The sequence below is a fragment of the Pyricularia oryzae genome, chromosome 5 (assembly GCF_000002495.2).
Source record: "Pyricularia oryzae 70-15 chromosome 5, whole genome shotgun sequence".
Lineage (NCBI taxonomy): Eukaryota > Fungi > Ascomycota > Sordariomycetes > Magnaporthales > Pyriculariaceae > Pyricularia > Pyricularia oryzae.
In genome coordinates, this window is record NC_017852.1 from 2,645,630 (window position 1) to 2,660,837 (window position 15,208).

The following is a 15,208-nucleotide window of genomic DNA, read 5'->3' on the forward strand; positions in this document are numbered from 1 at the left end:
CCATCCCAATGACACCCCATCTGGGGGCTAGCTTGCTTGTCAACCCCCGCCCTCCTCCAGCTCCCAACCCTACCAAGCCTACCTACCACGACTTGCACGGTTTGGACAGGTGGGCAAGTAAAAAGCTACTAAGCATTAATTCCACCTAGGTGCGGTACAAAGCCAAGTCCCAAGTTTGTGAATTGCTCCCGCTCGCTGCTAGCCTGTCAGCTAGTCCATAAAGGGCCTCTTTTGCGAAAGGAACAGGAGGAAAATAAAGGAATATGCACTTTGGTGTTTTAAGACCGAAACCAAAGACAATAATCGTGTGCCCTTAAAGCTAGCTAGCGACTCGCATGTTGCTAGGCCTTTTGCAATCGGCCCAAGATAAGCATTACAAAGGGAGCGAGCTACGACGGACATTCTTATTAGCATAAGCACCAGAGTCAGTCACACTGGGGTCATCATCCCTCTCCCAATCAACCCTCCATGACAGAGCCCCCCGGTGGGGTCGTGCCGGGGTGGGTCCTGGGCCACGAAAATCTGGCGTACCATACGGGGAGGTTGCAACGAGCCCTTGCCTTGTTTGTGACTATGACAATGTCCGTTGGGAGGACCCTTTTCATGTGTGTTTTGTGCTGCTCCTGAAGTGCATGAGACGACTCTTGCCTGACAGCCCGCCTAGAGTAAAAAGGGAATGCGCTTCGTATTGCCAATGCTACCGACAGTCTCGATGCACTTCACTCATGGGAATGAATATCATGCAGTCTGCAAGCGCCGCATCTACTGCGTATCTTCGTATCTCATTGTCCATATCTCATGTAAGGTACAAATATAGCGACAAGACATTGAACAAGAAGACAGCTGAGCCGTGACTAACCTTGATAGTACTAGCCCAGGTACCAATCTGGGTACTGTAGTTGCATTTGCATAAGGCAAGGTACGGGTATCGCGAGAGGGTACAGAGTAAGCAGGCTAATGTACAGGATAGCACAGCACACTTACCCCCTGGCATTGGGGCCGTTGGTAGCGAGATGGCAGGAGTGAGGAACATCGTTGGGCGGCTGACTGCCATATCCCTGCAAGCTCGTGGCAGAACCTGGCCCACGCTCGCCACGCCTCACATCGGCCCGCCAAAACTACCATTCTTGCCTGTACGGAGTGCTCTAGCGACTGATGTCAGTGCGAAGGGGTAAAAAAATAATAATAATAAGAATAATGATAATAATAAAAAACAAGCCAAATCACATTTTTGTTTTATTTTGGCATAACCAAATGAATTAATTGATCGACCGCCATCTCATCCCGCCCCGGTATGCCCGACCCTGCCAGAGTCAAGGTCAAGGTAACAGAGACAACCGACTGGGAAGGGTCAACCACTGACCAGGGGAGCTTGTTTGAATTCCGTCGTCAGGTTGATTTGATCCCAGACGTGGCGGCCTTTTTTTCCCTCCCGTTTTCCCTTTCATCCCATGTTTTGTCGTCGCCCAATGTTTGTTTCTACCGCTAGACGTTATTGGTACTATTGAAACGTGCTGGTCGGCAATTGGCACTAGGTCTTCTGCCATTCCTCCCGGAGCTGATAATTCTCTTTTAATCCCCCTAGCCTTTCCTCTTGTTGTTTAATACTTGCTTTTTTATTTTATCCCGCCATACCTATCTACTCACCTTACGTTTCCTAGGCACCTTACCTTCACCTAGGTAGTAGTATCTGTTAATCGTTCAATGATCCAACGACCCCAGCCCAGCGAACGCCCATAGAATCCTTCGTTCGCTTCTCTGATCCCGAGGACACTAATTCTAAACGCCTCAGCAACCGGCCTGCCGCAACCGGTCTCCGTCAAGAAGCACACCCCGTTCGAATACGCCACCTCTGAATCTATCCTATCACACAAGCCACCTCTTCAACAACAAAAGAAACCACCATAGAAAACGAGCCGTCGACGCCACAATGCCGTCTTTGGCGCGAGCCTCTCCAGAGAGCAGTTGCCGCTCGAGCCCAAGTGACGGAGCTTCATACTCGACAGCAACGACTAACAACTCGCTCACCCATCTATGCTCGAAATCGAAGGCCTCCGGGTTCCTCAACCGCAAGGTCCGTTGCGAGGGCAAAGAAGGCCAAACACAACTATCTGCAGAATATATGGGCAGGAAGAGCACAAGTAGCAGTGTGATGAGCACATCCACCGGCAGTACCTTGCCCCCTCCGCCGACTACGGACAGCAGCAAGAAGAGAGATTCGTTATCAGGTTTACCTCCGCCATTGACTAAGGAAGAGTTCGAGGCATTGCCGTTGGCAGTTCAAAGAAAGGTAAGATGACGCCTATTTCCAGCATTTCACACACTATATGTCTTTGGTTTTCATGCCGCCTCGATGCAGCAAGCCGGAATTAGACCCAGCTGGTATATGGCTCTCAATGCACTCATGCAGGAGCGGCATGGATATATTCAGCAATGGAAGGTAGCCTTGTGTCGCTTATTCCGATGATGATAGCTACGCAGAGCGCGTTTTGGGCGATGATCATCACGAAAGTCCAGACGCGAGGTTGTGGTTCTGCAGCAGTGGATCTATCACATAGCACATTAAGGGAGGCTGCATCAAAGCGGAGCAAGTGCAAGTAGGAAATGCCAAAGTTTTGGTTGTTTCTACAACTTTTTTCTTTCTTTTTTCTTTGCCAAAGCATTGTTCACCTCGCGGTGCATCCGTGCGCTAGCAGTCATGCACTGCAACCGTGGCGGCGACGCACTATCTGGTGGACATATTGATGGCGCTTGGTTTTTTTAAAGTACGCCAAAAGAGTCAAGCGCAGCCAGCCAGCCCCAGCGAGCACGGGCTATATTGTCTTTTTGGGTGTGTCGTGCACGTCAAGGCCGTCAATCAGTCGGCACGAACCAACCCGGAAGATCGATTGTCACACGCAAGTCAGTCAGGTACCAGACGGTTCAACAGTCGAGCAAGCATGTCTGAATCTACCAACGATGATAGACACATGGCTGGGGCTGAGAAGAAAATCGCTGGCGTGAGGGCGGGCTGACTAGGTTGTTGGACTTTTACTCTTGCCCTTGTCAACGATTCCTTCGCCTTTGGCTATCACTTCTCACTTTTGCCATGCAGTCAACTCCAGTACATCTGCAGCTGTGACACCGCACACCAAGCCCAAAACGACCTAGCCTTTATTTCACTAATCCCACTCTCGTATCTCTATTTTTCTTTGCTGTCACAAACAACACCATATGCAGTACGTACCCAGCATGTCACGCTCCAAAATATCGCAGCTGGAGTATTGAACCCTAACCACCTCACCTTTCCTTTTTCATTGCAATTTCACCTGAGCATACAACACCCCGCGCAACGCATTGGTCTAAGCTTCTGTTAGTGGCAGTCTACCGCTTCTAGCATGCCGCGATTCTTTCATTTCCAGAGAGATCGACCGTGCGATCCATGGCTTGCTCGAAAATCATTGCTGCATTTTCTTACATGTTTTTTCCCTAGTTTTGCTTTTGCTACGTTTTCCTTATTGTTTTTATTAGAGGGGTGGCTTGGGAGGGGTGATGCGCCCTAAGTCAACTGCATCCAGTCTCCTAAGCGACATGCCCCGTCCGACCTGGATGGGCCGTAACCTGACCGGTCTTGCGGTGGCATTCGTTGACACACGGCGGGTCCCCCATGCCCATACTGTCTTCGTTCTGCACGCCAGCGGGGTCGGCGGCGTTCCTTCAGGGCATGCATCGTCTGAAATAATGGAGCGTGATGGCAGCCCCGGCCGACTTCTCTGCTGCTTCTCGTTTAGCGTTTAAACCCGTGTTCCTGCATCATTCAACCGTTGATTGCTTCCCCTGCATTTATTGGCATGGCTCTCCTGCATTAGTTGAGTTCTGACATGGCTGCCGAGACTTTGTTCCTTGCTCGACTGAGGCCTAGGCTCTTTGCTACTTGAAGTTTCCTATTGTTGTTTTTTCAATACCTTTCTTTTTTGTTCTCGTGCAATTGGAATGACCGAAATGACCAACACGCTTCCAACGCTCTTCCTTTTAAGTGGAACAACTCGCTAAACATATCACCCTACCATTTTTAGTACTTCTCTACGCTTGAACGTCTTCGCTTCGCACAATCGTCTGGCTCAGTTGAAGGCATTTTCGATCACTACGTTGAAAACGTGAAGCGGCGTCGGCCTCGCCAGGAACGGAGTGCTTCGGACCATTTCGTCGGCAAGGTTCGGCGACGCCCGCTTCGGCAGCCACAACCCCAAACATTCGATGCCGACTCGCTTTCCTTTGTCAACAACCTACCGGAGAAGATCAAGAAGCGCCAATTTACCCGCGAGGAACAAGTGGTTCTTGCCAAACACTTGCGCGCCAGTGTTATACTAGACGCCGCTGACGAGGCTGTCTATAAGGCTGCGCGGCGAGCTAGCAAGACCTTCGCCTCGGACATCGATACTCTCGACTCTTCCTTGTTGGACTCGCCATTGGCGTCACCCACCAGTTCAACTACCATAACACCTTCGATAATTGACACCATGGACCGTCGCATTGCTCACCCGACTGGCGTATCCACGCCGTCGTCCGAGGCATCGCCCAGTATACCAGACTCGTTTTACGATAGCTTCCGCTGGATGGAAGATGAGGACGATCTCGATTTGCGACTCTCGATGGATTACTACCATGCCAATCTGCGGGACTCGTTACCCTCGCCTAAACACGATCGCCGCCCTTCCTTCCGTCGGCACCTTTCTATTACGAAACTCCCCTTTGGACGATCCTCGACATCATTATCACGGCCAATGACAAAGGATGCGGCGAGCACGCCGACCAGCCCTCTTCACAGTCCCAGAGGATTCGCGAATTCTTCATCACTACCCTCAGCCAGGAGATCTAGGACCATGTCCCTAATATCTTCGAGGCCAGCCACTCAACAGGATCTGTCTTCACCGATCGACCAAGCCGCCGCACACTACCAGGACCCCGAAGCTCGATTGAAACTTAGGGTCTACCTTGCATCGCCTCAAAAGTTTGACGAGGCGATCGAGTTTGGTTTTCCCTCTGTTGACGCCCGCCCGGCAGCCAATGAAGGTCTGCAGGATGCGTCTCAGCAGCTGAAAAACCGACAGTCCAAGCAGGCTGTGCCCGAACCCACCAAGGGGATGGAAACCTTTTTCGCAGAAGAAGACGACGACGACGACGATGAGAAGCTCTCTGACAGCGAGCAAGGTTCGGTCGGTGAGCCGGATTCGCCCAAGACGCCGCTTGCGACTGAAAAGCCGCAGATACGACCTACAAGGCTTCCGCCTGACTCCTACCCCCAAATTCCGGTCTCGTCTAGGGAGATGACTCTGCGAATGACTCTGACTCGGCCAGACTTGAGAGCTTCTGAGGACCAGATGTATGGCTGGAAGCAAGGGCAACCACAGCAAGCAAACCACCGCGCGCAAACGTCCCAACCCACCATATACCGGGATGATTTTACAACCTCGGTTTTGCTCGATGCAGGACCGCAGGATGGCATGGACAGGAGTCTAGGTGGCTTAGACCATTGGGCACCGCCCGCAGACAACAATGTCATGAAACGGATTTGGAACCGTGTCCGGCGGTCCTGATATACTTGAAAGTAATGTTATTTCATATTCTTTGCATGCCAGGCAAGGACATGACCTGGCCTTTTGTCCTTATTGTTATGCGTGTATATGTAGCCTCTTCATTTGTTTGTGGCATTTCTGGTTTTAGCTACTTTGTTTCCAAATACCCAATGTTTCACGTGTTTTCTATATCCTTTCTCTGACCAGCATTATCTTTTCGTTCCTGTTAAATCATTCTCAACGCATGTCCTTTGCGGCGCGTTTGATGAGAGATAGTCAATAAAAATTAGCTTCATGATCTTCAAGCTTCAAAATAGACAGACATGGGATGGCACCCAAGCCAAGATCCAAAAAGCCTCAACGTTTAAGTGTAGGGGTTTCTCTGGAAGCGGGGCAAAAGGCCAAGCAGTTCCACCGAAAGGTCAGAGCGAGCGGTGCGTCCGTTCGCTCTGCAATTCAGGAAGCTGAAATGTGGACATGGCTGTTTTGTACCGCTTGCCTTCACTTTCGTGCGCAGGATATTTCTCCTAACCTGTATTCTCCGACCAGTTGAGCATCATGCTATGCATACATAGTGTTTGTTTGTATTTTAAGAGTCTTGAAATGTTCGGTAACAAAAAAAAAAAAAAACTGTTTCCAAAATCGACCCCTAAAGCTGGCTACGTTTACGAAGTAATTACTTGCTATCTGCAGACCATGCTACGTTCCTTCTAAACCCCCCACTCCCCCAAAACATCACACAAAAAGATCATCACAACCCCAAGAGCCCCCCACACCCCACCCGCAACACAAATGAGTTTGTGCAATTCGCCAAGCCGCGGCCTGAGCGTTTGTGAAAGGGGTGGAGAAAAATACCTATGTAGCATGTACATTTTGTAGACCGTGCGCAAGCTGCACGCAAGGTCGAATGTTTCCGAATCCATGAGAGACCTCAAGAAACAACAAAACTTCTTACCCCCCGCACCAGCTAGCCCCTTGATGAATAAGAGGGGAACGGATCCTAAAAAAAAAAAAAAAAAAAAAAAAAGCCGAACTTCCGGCTGAGTATGTGTAGGCGGAGTTGAAAAGCAAAAAAAGAAAGAAGGAAATAGTTGTGGGTTCTCTGTCCGCTCCACTTGCGTCTGTCGGCGAGCAGACGCTTTGAATTCGGGTTCAGTTCGGGGCAGGCCTATATGTGATACGGATTAAGTCTTGAACAGAAGGAGAAAACTTGGCCAAAAACTCTGGTCACCATGGTAGGTCAAAGTGTGGAGGGATGAGGGGAATGAGGAGGTTGATATGCAACAGTTCGCCTCGAGTGACGCCCTCTGTACCTGGCCAACCTCTGGTCCAAGTATGCGTTGGATACTATCACTATCGCTGGTATAGTCATGATCTATTTTGAAACCTGATTTGGGAAGGACGGACTGTGTGCGCATGCGTGTATATGTGAAACATAGTCCATCTCATTTTGCTCTGCCTGTCTATACCCTATATGACAACACTTCCTTTTTCTTTTTACATACCGTCCTTCCCGCAGACCGCTTTATTCCCAGCTCAACAAGAGTGATTCAGGCTAAGACATACCACGTGAAACTCAAACCTCCTCATCGCTATCATCACCAAGCAGCTCTCCCTCATCCTCGTCAATGCCAGCGTAGTCGCTTCTCCCCCTCGCGAAGCTGTCCCTAGTCGTAAATCGCCTGGCGCCGCTACCGCCGCCCAATCCAAGGGATCCATACGTGCCCCGGCCGACACCACCAAAGATGCCCCAGCGCTCAACCGTCGTCTTGGTGGTCCGCCACAGAGCACCCACCAGCAGCGGCAAAGCCCCAACAAGGGCGACCGTCGCCGAGACTGCGACGACTGGATATCGCACCCAAGGGCTGTCTGGGTCCAGAAAGGAAATGCCTGATGATGACTGCTCGCCGAGCCGGATCTGCCCGAAGCCGCCACTCTCCCACCGTCGGTGCACCCATACGCCTACGGCGCCAGCAGCACCCACACAGAGAATGACGATTAGGAATATCGTAAAGCCTCCCGGCCCGCCATGTTGCCGCTCGTACTCTTCTTCATGGCCAGGGCAAGGCCATGACGTCGTGTAGTTGTCAAACACCCTGCCTTCCTTGCATGTGCTGATGGGAATCCTCCTGAAGCCCGAAGGCTCGTACCAAGTCGACTCCTTGGGGTGTGCTGAACACCAATCCTCGCGCGACATGGGTTGGGCACCTTTGGCGAGCACGCAGTTGCGCCCAACACCCTCGAGTTCGTAGTTGTAGTCACTAAAAGTTTGCAGTCTGCGTTAGTGGCTTACTCTTATAAATTCTGCTAGCATCGCACTGCAACTCTGAAGGAATCAAAGGAAACCCACCATTCAAAGTCCTCCCGTGTACATTCGCAGACATCCATCTTGAAAACTGGAGTGATCTTGTGTTTGTTATAGCATTTCCGATCCGTCTTCTTGCGCAGATAATACGACTTATGGCCGAACAAGCAGTCGTCTGGCCGCAGCGGGTGGGATGGTGACCATGCGTAGTAATCGCTTTCACTATCATTATCATCCACTTGCTTACATGCCGTGTTGGCCAAGCCGGTGAGGTCGAGATTCACCGCGAACACAGTTTTGTCAGACCTGCGGCACCAAAGAAGAAAGTTTCTCGAGCCTCCTGAGCTGACCGTGGTCATGTCGAGGACATCCACTGGCTCGTCAGTGAAGTTGTGGTCATTCCATGTCTCACCCTCGTCGGTTGTGTATGATACCATCTTGGTCTTGGTGCTAGGAACCAGCATTAGGATGGATCCTTGGTCGCCATAAGCCCATCGCCAAGCACCTTTCTTGACGCTCTTCCACGAGATACCCGCATCTGTGGTGAGGAAGGTGTCGGCATCCTTGATGTCGCCCAGGGTGCTGCCAACATTGCCGACGCCGAACATCAGGCCGACAGCACCTGCAGACGAGTAAGTCTTGCCGTGGTCCTTTCGCTCCGTGTACCCATGGATGTGCAGTGCGCAGTTCTCATCTCCATTGTCAGAACTCGTGCAAGGATAATTTTTACCCTCAGCATCCACACGTGGCGGTGGCAGGTAGCTCCAGGTGGCACCGTCACTATGACTGATCAACGAGCGCCTCTTCTTGGGTTCGTTGGTGTTTTCCCGGTTGGCCACAATATTGACGAGAATGACACCCTCGAGCGTGAGCATCTTCTCAAAGTCTACAAAGTAATTCTCATCGCAGTTGACGCCGGTGATGCTGACAACATAGTCTGTTCCGTTCGAATTGCTCTTGGCTATAGAACCAACGCAACGATCCTTTTGGGCTGGAGAAGGCACAAAGAGTTTGACGGCATGCGTCGAACTGTCCAAGATGGTGAAAGCTCGCTCTTCCTTGACGTCTAGGTTGGACGGGAACCGCGTGGCCGCATAGCTGTCGCCATCCAGGCTGGCGAATGCTTTCAGGCTCTTCCGCTCCGGATCCTCAGCGGCAACGACGATGAATTCTGCCATTGTTGCGAAGTCTTTGATGTTCTTTTGACGCACCTCGGACGTCTTGAAAAGGTCGTTGCTCGAGACGAGGTCGAAAGGTATGTTCTTTTCATTGCCTTCACGAGACTGTATCGAGCAGATGATTTGATCCTGCGAGCGAAATTTGTAAGAGCTTGAACCGGTAAACTCACACTTGTACACGTAGCGAGCGATCGATTTCCAGTTGTCACCGCGATCTTGCGAAAACGAAGCTTCACGGTAACACGTGTTTTCTTCACACTTCTTGCCAATCCATATCATCCAATCCTTGTGGTCCGGGTGGAACACCAGTGGCTTGGTGTCGGGGTCTATACCGTTTCCAGGTGCCTTGAAGTCGTGGAAGTGCTCGCCGTGATCAACAGTGTATATAACACTGCCCGTATCTTGGACAAAGAAGGCCATCTCTTTGAAGTACTGGTGAGTCACGATACCCCAGATATTCTTGTCCTTCAATGCTTCGGGCATGTGCCATGTCTTGCCATGGTCTTTTGTCAAGAAAATCTGTCCGGCATTCTGTGCATTGATTGGGCGTGCAATGACGACCTCGTTTTCGTCCATGCTTTCGGCACCCTTTTCCAGGTAGTGTTTCTCAAAGTCAAGCCAGTCGCCAGAGAAATTATGTGGAGTTGTGCTGATATTACCACTCGGTTCTGACGGCGTCGGCTCTGAGGTTTCCTTGCACTTCCGGTCAACCAGATCATCCTTCTGTGCGCCACTTGCCCTCTTGCATGTGTTGCCGGGTATGAGTCTCCATCCAGAAGAGCCCTTAAAGGTGTCATCGGGCCCTGCGTTTTTGCAAGCACCATCAGGGGCAACCACAGTCCCAACCAGAACACACTCTTTCCCATCGCGCTTGAAATTGTAATCGCACTCGAAGTCCTGGTCCGAACATTCACAGTCTTTTGTCTCTGGCACAGGATCTTTGAACTCCTGCTTGACGAAACAGTCTGCATCCTTCTTCCGTCGGCGGTATTTCTGGGTGTGGCCCATCAGACATGTTGCCTTGCCCTTGTCGTCCACTCGAGCATACCAATCTTCCATGTCGCTATCCTTGCAGGTTGCCTCGTGCATACTACTGAAGTCGATGGCAACGATATGAAACTCATCTCTGCCCTTGCCCTCGCCGATGAGGATGAACTTGAGACTGGTCGAATCCTGTGTGGTGGTCAGGATAATGGGCTTGACCTTGAGGTCGTCAGGCAGCTTAGCCGTCTTCCAATCCTTTCCGTGATTCAGCGAATACTTCACCTCGTCCACCTCCTCTGCCTGCATTACGGCCAATAGGACGGATCCCTGATCACCGAATTCGTACTTGTGCGGGCCATTGGGACCTTTGATCCAAGTCAGACCGGCGTCGTCTGAGATGTAGAGGCTGGCATCTTTCCACGACTCAAGATGCTTGCCGGTATTTCCGTTGCCCATGACCAAGCCCGGTGCCGGGCTGGAAAAGACCCTGCCCGCGTTGATGAGCTCCGTTACCGAGTGTAGATGTAGCCGCTCCTTATCCGCATGGATAGGCTCGAAGGTCCTGCCATCGTCGAATGTGATCTCGCTGACAATCTTCTTCTTGCCACGGCGGTCCTTCTCAACCTCTTCCGCGTTATCAACCTTGTTCACCATGAAGATCCCCTGCACACCTGTGATCTTTTCAAAGTCGACATGGCCGCGGTGGTTCCGATTCGTGTGCTCGATGTTGCGCGTAAAGAACGTTCCGTTCGAATTGCTCGTATACATGACGCCCATTGGGTTTGATGGGTGTGTGGTCATAACATCGACCTGGATGCTGTATTCGGTGCTTTCCAGCACGGTATAAGACTCCTGGTTGATCTTGTGGTCGGTTGGGAACATGGCGCGGTGCCACTTAAGCGTGTCGTCCGAAACAAATAGCGACATCTCGTCCGTATTCATGGAGCTGGCGGCAACGAGGAGGTACTTTTTGACCACTGCGACGTTGACAACACCCTGGATTGGCCTCGTCATGTCAAGGTTGGGCTCAAACTCCTGTATCACTCCGCCCGCATCCTTGGCAGAGAAGAAGTTGTCGGATATCATGAGGCGTTGATCCTGCTTCAGTGGCGAGAAATGGTCCCGCACGACGCAAAGAATGCGATTCTTATCAAGATCATCTTGTCCAGTGGTAAAGAGCTTAGAGGACTTTGCCCACGAGCAGCCGGACGTCGAGCCGCGGAGGAACTTGGCATCACTTGTGAAGCCATCGGTTGTGTACATGGCGACCTCCTCGCAGAAGAATTTGCCTTCTTTGCAGTCCATGCCGTTGAAGATAATGCGGTCGGGGTCGGTCGCGTGGAAGCTGAGAATATCGAGTCGGAACATGGTCATCTCGGTGTCTGCGAGGAAGTCCTGCCATGTCCTGCCCTGGTCGTGCGTACGAAAGTGGTGTATACCGGGAGATGTCAGGACGTACGCGCGCTTGCGATCGAAGGGGTGCATTACGAGTTGAAATGCCTTCCCTTCTTCTATGTCTTTCACCAGCGTCCACGTAGCGCCGGCATCCTCGCTGCGAGAGATGGTCCCCCTGGCCTCATCTTGGTAGAGGACAATGTCCGAATCTTCGAAATAGTTCAGGTTGAACGGGTAGTGGTCGAGCTTGGTCGTCTTGAATGCCGGATCATCGCTAGCTGCCAGCAGAGGATGTGACCAAAGTGACGCTGTTAGCAATGCAGCAGCCTGCAAAGCTGCCCCTAACCTCATGGCTGCGGCTGATTGGGGATGAAGCAGTTCATCAAGAATGCAAAGACAACCAAAGGGAGTCAGATCAGGCGCGAATACCGAGGTGCGCGCAGCAAACGCAAATACGCAAATGGAACTGCTGCTAGGTTGGCTGGTAGGCAATCGAAAAGTATAGAAAACAACAAAAAAAAAAACTAAAAACTACAAAAAAAAAGATAACGATAAGTACAGAATGAGGATGTATCAATACAGGTCAAGAAAAAGGAAGGTTTTCTCAAACGAAAGTCTGTCCAGATCGATAGCGCTGAGTAGCAGTTCAAGGTACAGAAACAAACTAACTCCTTCCTTCGCACTCTAACCGGAATCCGTGGCCGACGTCAACGTGTGAAGAAGCTCCAATAGGTAGATCGTCTCAGGCCTGGAACGGGGTACCTAGCTAGGTACCTAGGTAGGTACCAGGTAGGCTAGCTGGACCAGTGGGCACGCAGAGTCGCAGACAGCTGTTGGATGGGTCCGCGCGAGAGGACGCGTACGTGGTTCGCAGTAACTCAAGTTCCTGTACCAGCTAGTATGAGACACACCCGGCCAGTGCGTCAAACTGTGCATGGTCTGAATCAGTCACCACCAAACGGACGGTTAGTTGTCAATGCATTCAATTCAATGCCGTCTATACAATGAATACATTGGATGCTCCCAAAGTACAACTTGAAGGCAGCTTTCCTGTTGCATTTACCTGTTGAATTCCCCAGTGCTCAGTGTTCGGTTTATGTGCAAAAACTGAACAAACACACAGTATTCTGCCGTACTTCTGCTAACGCAGGCCCGTTATCTATCTACGGTAAGCTGCCTACCTATCTAGAACTAGACTAGGTGCACTCAAAATACCTAGGAGGGACCAAAGGTGATTGATTTATCCTGAAGGCGTGCAGGTTTAGAGTCTGCTTACGACCAGCATGACATTTTGCGGGCCGGAAAATGAAACAAATTCTAATGTGATTATCAATAGGTAACACAACTCAGTTGTTCATGCGATAAAAGACCGTCAGGTCCAGATCAAACGAAACAAAACCATATCTGTTCGGTTATCTTGCGCCTCCAGCAACAGAGACTGTCTTGACTAAATCACTACCCCACCGCAACTCTCCAGTGACCAAAACTAATCACATCACCAATGCAAGGTATCGAACATGCTCAGGTAAATAATAATGAAACATTAAATAACAGGCTAAAGCCTCCCCGCCCGCGCGCTTAATGCGAGACCACAGTCATTTTACGCGCTTTTGCGAGAACGAAAGATCGATCAAAGCAGATGATGCCACCCAAGATACATTGACTTTTAAAGGAGCACCTACGAATCCAACGACAAAAGAAACACCTCAATTGAACATTCAGCTGCCCTTGCTGAAAACAATGGTCGCCTGACCACCGGGCTTGCTGATTGCGGTCTGTTGTAGGTCATTGGTGTTAGTGCATGCGTTCTCATTTAGTACCAAAACCCCGCGATATAAAGTACTTACAGTGCAGCCGTTGCCACCGCCAGTGTATGAGCCGCCCTTGAGGGCGCAAGGAGCAGTAATGTCGCCAGTGATTTCGATATCGAAATCGAGTTGCGCATGGCTAGTAGGCAGGTTGGGGAAGATGGAAAGGTAGGTAATGCCGTGAACATCCTTGCCAACTCCCATGTTAACGGGGGCCCAGTTGCCGGCGGAGTCTGGGTTCGTGGGGCTGGTCCAGACACAAGCGTCCTCAACCGGGACATTGAGGGGGTTGACGTAGAACTGGCCGCTGGTGGGAGAGCCCTTCCAGAAGTACGACTTCTTGGCGTCGGGGTTTGTGAGCGTGTACTTCTGGCCGGGCAAGGTCTCGAGGGGAATCGACATCTGTTCGTTGCCCGGGTAGTCTGTTTGGCAGACTGCGACTGTGCCGGGAAGGTTGTTCTGGACGAAGACGCCGCCGGCACCCGCTGTGCACAAGGTCTTGACCTCGGGCCTGGTGAGCTCAAGGAAGCCTTCGGCGTTGCACCAAAGACCACCAATAGACTGTCCAGTTGCACCCTGCGAAGTCTCTGGCCACTGGGTCTTCTGGTAACCGTTGGGGCATGCATACGAGCAAAAGCAGTTCGGTGTGCAGCCTCCCGAAACGGTCTGGTGAAGGGTGGCGATCATGGTGCCGGGGGTCCACTTCTTCTCATCAGGCTGCATGATGCTGGCCCAGCCGCCGATTCCAAGCCAGTCAAGAGGCCTTGCGCCGTACTCAGTAGGCAGCGACGAACAAGGGATCGTGCCGTTGGGGAAGGGGGCATCCAGGCCCGTGGGAGTGGAGGTGTTCGAGCTCGGAGGAGCGGTCGAGGTAGGCTTGGGTGCCTCGGAGGACGATGAAGAGGAGGTCGGCTTCTGCTCAACGAAGATGGCAGCTTGAGTGGTTGACTTCGGCGCGGGGGGCGGCGGCGGCGAGAAGACTGGCTCGGACTCGCCGACCACAAGGTAACGGCCATCAGCGAGACCGGCCTTGGCCTCATCGGCGCTGATGGTCTTGCCATCTATAACATAGGTGGTCTCGGTCGGGCCCTGCTCGTACTTGACGACCACCTCGGGGGAGCGCTTCGCGACGTCCCTCTTGGCGTGCAGGTGACGGTGATGGTTGGCATGCTGAGCCTCAGCGACTCCCGCGATGAGCGTGGCCGCGAGGGTGAGATGGGCGAGTCCCTTCATCGTGAAATGAGTTCAAGGAAAGAACTGGTTGCACAATCAAGGGGATCAGGGGGGGCGCGTTTTGCCGGGAAATGTATGCTCTTCGTAGCTGTTGGGTGCTAACAGGTAGTAAGAGCAACAAGGTACCTAGGTAGCTAGGTAGAATTTTTTCTTGTTTCTTGCTACTTCACAAAAAGAGTGTTTGTTTCTGTCCGTATGCTTTCAATCGTCGCGATCCCAAAAAGAGTGTGGTAGGAAGATGAATCTCCCTGTTGGAGGTAGGAATCAACGCGTAGGAGCGGTTAGCGGAAGAAGATCAAAACGAAGGTAGCGTAGACATTTTGGGGGGTTTATGTTTGTTAAGGGTGAAGTGGGCAGGAAAATGAGGGCAGCGATTCGGGGGGGGTAGCATTGGCCAAACATGAGAGAGGGTCGAAACGAGATTAGACCAAGTCTTAGCGTATGGACTTGGCAGGAACGGGGCGGGCGGTTACTGCTGCACACTGCAGGAACCAAGAGGCCTGCCGGAATTGAAAATCGGGCCCGCCCTGAATTTGGCCAGAACGACCAGGGAATTTGTGTGCCTTCCTCACCCAAAAACCTACATCCCGGCACATGGCAAAGTGGCTGTGATATCCACGGCATCCACTTTAACCTCTTGAATTTGCTGGGTGCAAAATCTGGTTGAGTCCCAGACCCTGATTTGTTCCTTGGCCATGTCATAAACTCTACTATGCTGATGCAATTGAACTGAAAACTGCGTCAAAGTGC

At 51.5% G+C, this 15,208-nt stretch overlaps 4 protein-coding genes across 4 annotated transcripts; 1 reads left to right on the forward strand and 3 right to left on the reverse strand.

The window, feature by feature from the left end:
• Positions 1–458: 458 nt before the first annotated feature.
• MGG_17443 (uncharacterized protein) lies at positions 459–1,033 on the reverse strand (the record flags this gene model as incomplete). Its single annotated transcript, XM_003718503.1, has 3 exons — positions 459–660; positions 860–893; positions 985–1,033. The coding sequence occupies 3 exons, from the start codon at positions 1,031–1,033 to the stop codon at positions 459–461; spliced, it is 285 nt and encodes a 94-aa protein (XP_003718551.1).
• A 167-nt stretch (positions 1,034–1,200) lies between these two features.
• Positions 1,201–5,852, forward strand: MGG_14676 (uncharacterized protein). The gene is made up of 2 exons (XM_003718504.1): positions 1,201–2,290; positions 4,056–5,852. The coding sequence occupies exons 1-2, from the start codon at positions 1,931–1,933 to the stop codon at positions 5,574–5,576; spliced, it is 1,881 nt and encodes a 626-aa protein (XP_003718552.1). The 5' UTR covers positions 1,201–1,930; the 3' UTR covers positions 5,577–5,852.
• A 948-nt stretch (positions 5,853–6,800) lies between these two features.
• Positions 6,801–12,090, reverse strand: MGG_00506 (uncharacterized protein). The gene is made up of 2 exons (XM_003718505.1): positions 7,906–12,090; positions 6,801–7,816 (listed from the first exon to the last, which is right to left on the reverse strand). Exons 1-2 carry the CDS (start codon positions 11,766–11,768, stop codon positions 7,132–7,134), a joined length of 4,548 nt encoding a protein of 1,515 aa, XP_003718553.1. The 5' UTR covers positions 11,769–12,090; the 3' UTR covers positions 6,801–7,131.
• Positions 12,091–12,850: 760 nt separating this feature from the next.
• On the reverse strand, positions 12,851–14,838 carry MGG_00505 (septation protein SUN4). The gene is made up of 2 exons (XM_003718506.1): positions 13,265–14,838; positions 12,851–13,192 (listed from the first exon to the last, which is right to left on the reverse strand). Exons 1-2 carry the CDS (start codon positions 14,456–14,458, stop codon positions 13,136–13,138), a joined length of 1,251 nt encoding a protein of 416 aa, XP_003718554.1. The 5' UTR covers positions 14,459–14,838; the 3' UTR covers positions 12,851–13,135.
• Between the last annotated feature and the right edge of the window lie 370 nt (positions 14,839–15,208).

Excerpts from the sequence above, each read along its gene's own strand:
- MGG_14676 (XM_003718504.1), top strand. The coding sequence starts at position 1,931 with ATGCCGTCTTTGGCGCGAGCCTCTCCAGAGAGCAGTTGCCGCTCGAGC. Across the intron at positions 2,291-4,055 it reads CGTTGGCAGTTCAAAGAAAG|TACTTCTCTACGCTTGAACG; the intron begins GTAAGATGACGC and ends TACCATTTTTAG.
- MGG_00506 (XM_003718505.1), bottom strand. The coding sequence starts at position 11,768 with ATGAGGTTAGGGGCAGCTTTGCAGGCTGCTGCATTGCTAACAGCGTCA. Across the intron at positions 7,817-7,905 it reads ACACGGGAGGACTTTGAATG|TGACTACAACTACGAACTCG; the intron begins GTGGGTTTCCTT and ends GCAAACTTTTAG.
- MGG_00505 (XM_003718506.1), bottom strand. The coding sequence starts at position 14,458 with ATGAAGGGACTCGCCCATCTCACCCTCGCGGCCACGCTCATCGCGGGA. Across the intron at positions 13,193-13,264 it reads GCGGTGGCAACGGCTGCACT|ACCGCAATCAGCAAGCCCGG; the intron begins GTAAGTACTTTA and ends GACCTACAACAG.